The sequence below is a fragment of the Octopus bimaculoides genome, chromosome 9 (genome assembly GCF_001194135.2).
Source record: "Octopus bimaculoides isolate UCB-OBI-ISO-001 chromosome 9, ASM119413v2, whole genome shotgun sequence".
NCBI classification, from domain to species: domain Eukaryota; kingdom Metazoa; phylum Mollusca; class Cephalopoda; order Octopoda; family Octopodidae; genus Octopus; species Octopus bimaculoides.
In genome coordinates, this window is record NC_068989.1 from 18,114,605 (window position 1) to 18,117,970 (window position 3,366).

Genomic DNA, 3,366 nt, shown 5'->3' on the forward strand with positions numbered 1-3,366 from the left:
TCCTCATTGCGACAGGACTTTAACACACTCCCACCAAAGTTACTTCTGGAGTTGTCATATGACGCTGATGGCCTTGCAGAGTGCCTGAGAATAAATGAACCGAAATTGCTCCCTGATCAGAGGCTGGTGTACGAAACTGTCGTCAATGCCGTTGAAAAACAGGCGGGCGGCATTTTTTTCCTCGATGCTCCTAGAGGTACTGGCAAATCCTTTGTAACACAATTAATACTTGCTAAGATTCGTCGCGAGAAACAAATTGCGCTAGCCGTTGCTTCCTCGGGAATCGCTGCTATGTCATTCCCTTTACATTTGGTGAGGGCCGAGGTTCCTACTTGCAACATTGGCAAAAATTCAGTGGAGGCTGAAGTTCTTAGACAGTACCGTCTCATTGTATGGGACGAATGCACAATGACCAATAAGGGTGCCCTTGAGGCACTGAACCGGTCACTGAAAGGTATCAGGGATTCTACAGCTTCTATGGGTGGTGTAACTCTATTGCTTTCAGGAGATTTCTGGCAAACCCTTCCTTTCATCCCTAAAGGGAGACGGGCTGATGAAGTGCGTGCATGCCTTAAGTTATCCACGTTAAGACCTTAAGCCTAAGTACAAACATGCTTGCGCACTTGCTTGGTGACAGCACGCCTGCAGCATTTGCTGAAGACATTTTAGCCCTTGGAGAAGGCAAGGTCCTTAGAAATGACAGGGGCGACATATCCATCTCTGAAGTGTACTACATCGTGGAAAACCCTTCCGATCTTTTGGAAACAGTGTTCCCCAATCTGGAAAGTAACAATGCAGACATCAATTGACTTAATGAGAGAACCATCCTAGCCCCCAAAAAACGTAGCTGTCAGTGCTATCAACGACCAGCTCATAAGCCGAATTTCAGGTGAGGAGCGCATCTACAAATCGACTGACCGGATCTCTGACCCACAAAACATTGTCAATTACCCTATCGAGTTTCTCAACTCATTGGAGCCAGCAAGGGTTCCACCTCACATTCTTAGGCTAAGAGTTGGATGCCCATTTATGCTAATCAGAAACTTGCTTTCGCCTAAACAGTGCAAGGGGACCCGCTTAGTAATCAACGCCCCACTTGATTGAGGCCACCATTGTTACAGGGTGCGGGAGGGGTGAAAATGCTTTCATTTCAAGAATGCAGCTTTATCCCTCGGGGTCAGACATGCCGTTTTACTTCCGCAGATCGCAGTGAGACCATGCTTCGCCATGTCCATCAACAAACTCAAAGGACCAGATCAAATGTTATATGGTACTTTGATCGATGCTCAAACGACTATGCTACTTCGCCATCTTAATGAGGAGTTTCTGAGCTTACACAAAGTTTAGACAAAACAATAGTCATATCGCTTTCATAGTAAATGAATATAAGCTTTGATAGTAAATGAATATAAGTAGTGAGAGCTTGTTCGAAGTGTTATAGAGTTCCAGCTATGACTGTTCTGGCATTTTGTATAACAGAACTATAATATCTAGCGTGTCTTTCTTTTCCGTTTTTAAGACAGTATGGTAATATTTATGAGATATTTTGCTGCTATTTTTAGCAACACCAGTGACCTGTAAAAGCTCCCTATTATGTTGTGGAGTAGTGTAGTGTAATTTGTGAGAAGTGTGATGGCGCGAAGTTGGTATGGTTTTGTGTGTACTGAAGGACTTGGCATTGTTTTACTTTCGTGACTTCAGGAAAGTAAAAGAATCACCTGGATTTCAGTTCGTCTGTAGTGCAAAGTCATACCAACTTCAGACCAGTTGTGAGAGGGGTGGGGGGGTGGAAAGAACCTGTATTAGTTTATTATGGTGGTGTAGGGTGTTAGTAAGTTGTATTCATGTGAACGATTTGTGAGAATCGGAGAAATTTGCTTTCACACACTGAATAACAATACTGTCTAAAAGTGGACAGTGTTGAGCGAAGACGAGTGAACAGCCGGGTTAGCTACTTTGCACTCTTGAATTTGGTGTTTCATACCTCTCTTTCAAATACTACCGGAGCCCATTAATGCGTTCATTTACATCATTGTCATTAAAAAAGTATGAATGTCACAGCCTCCCAATTTTACCTTTTCTGAAATATAGGACAAGCCAGTTACGATCATATAGACCAGGGGTTTTCAAACTGTGGTCTACGGACCACAGGGGGTCCGCAAAGACAAGACAGGGGGTCCGTGGACAGCAAATACTTTTTATGGGCAATTTGATTTTATATATGTTTTTTAATCGAAATCTTTTAATTGACAATAAACCTATTTGTTAAATACTGTTAAATAAATAGATATAAAGATATCTGTTATTTTAAGCAAATATTTATGTATAAATTTCATAAGCGTTTATAAGGGGGTCCCTAAGGTAAAGCCTGAAATATAAAGGGGTCCGCAAGTCAAAAAGTTTGAAAACCCCTGATATAGACCTATCATCAAATGCGTTTCAAGACCACAGTGTCTTTACATTCTTTTTAAAGCTGATATGGTATGATCTGAGGAAGATTTGGCTGATATTTCAAGCAGGCGGTGTGGCAGCATTAATTTTCCCTCGTTGGCTCGGGTATAAGGCCTTTGAGTCTAGACGTACAAAGATGACTTTTCATCGAATCGAGTCCTTGACGTGGTTCCCATTTGAAGCTTTAACTGCTTATGATGACATGAAGGTTATAACATCTCGTTAAACCCTTGGCTAGTAGGTTTAGTCCATTCTTTTTTTACTTCAGCACCAACACCTGGCCCCCTGAGTATCCTTAATGGAGTCCACTCTGTTGCAAGCACTTACTTGGGTTAGGTCTCCGGTTTGAGGACTCATTCTGCCCACCGATCTCACAAGCCCTGTGAATGGTCATGCACACTACTTTTTCTTCCTGACTAAATAATAAGAAAGCCCAAACCATAGAATCTTAAACTATGGCTTTTTTTTTTCTCTTAACTCAAGACATATCGACTAGTCGAGTGAAGATTTAAGAGCTCGAATCATGTTACGATATGTTTGTAATAAAAGAAATAATTACTTACAAAACTCTTGTTTGAATAATTCAAACTCATCTACCGTGACTGCAATAATAACAAAGAAATGCGCCGCACGTTAAGTATGGACGATGCAACGATGGAGGATCTGAGCAAAGTGTGAAAATTGCGATGTATAATGCAAAGATACAGGAAGGGAATTCATTTATTTTTCTCGTTAGTTCTGTATAACTGCAAACCATGGCTGCTAAACGCAGAGCAACGGAGCAACGGAGCAATGTCGGCAATATAGAGTTATTGTAAGGCGGCGAGCTGGCAGAAGCGTTAGCACGCCGGGTGAAATGCTTAGCGGTATTTCGTTTGTCTTTACATTCTGAGTTCAAATTCCGCCGAGGTCGAC

The 3,366-nt window shown here is 41.9% G+C and overlaps 2 protein-coding genes across 4 annotated transcripts in view; both read left to right on the forward strand.

Annotated features, from left to right (window-relative positions):
* LOC128248674 (ATP-dependent DNA helicase pif1-like) overlaps nucleotides 1-597 on the forward strand; it is a 1,913-nt gene extending 1,316 nt beyond the window's left edge. Inside the window, exon 2 of the mRNA XM_052970328.1 lies at nucleotides 16-597. Coding sequence (XP_052826288.1) covers nucleotides 16-597 — 582 coding nt within the window. The remainder of the gene's footprint in view (nucleotides 1-15) is intronic.
* LOC106874424 (hydroxysteroid 11-beta-dehydrogenase 1-like protein) overlaps nucleotides 1-3,366 on the forward strand; it is a 162,683-nt gene that overhangs the window by 26,198 nt on the left and 133,119 nt on the right. The gene's annotated exons all lie outside the window — the stretch shown is intronic.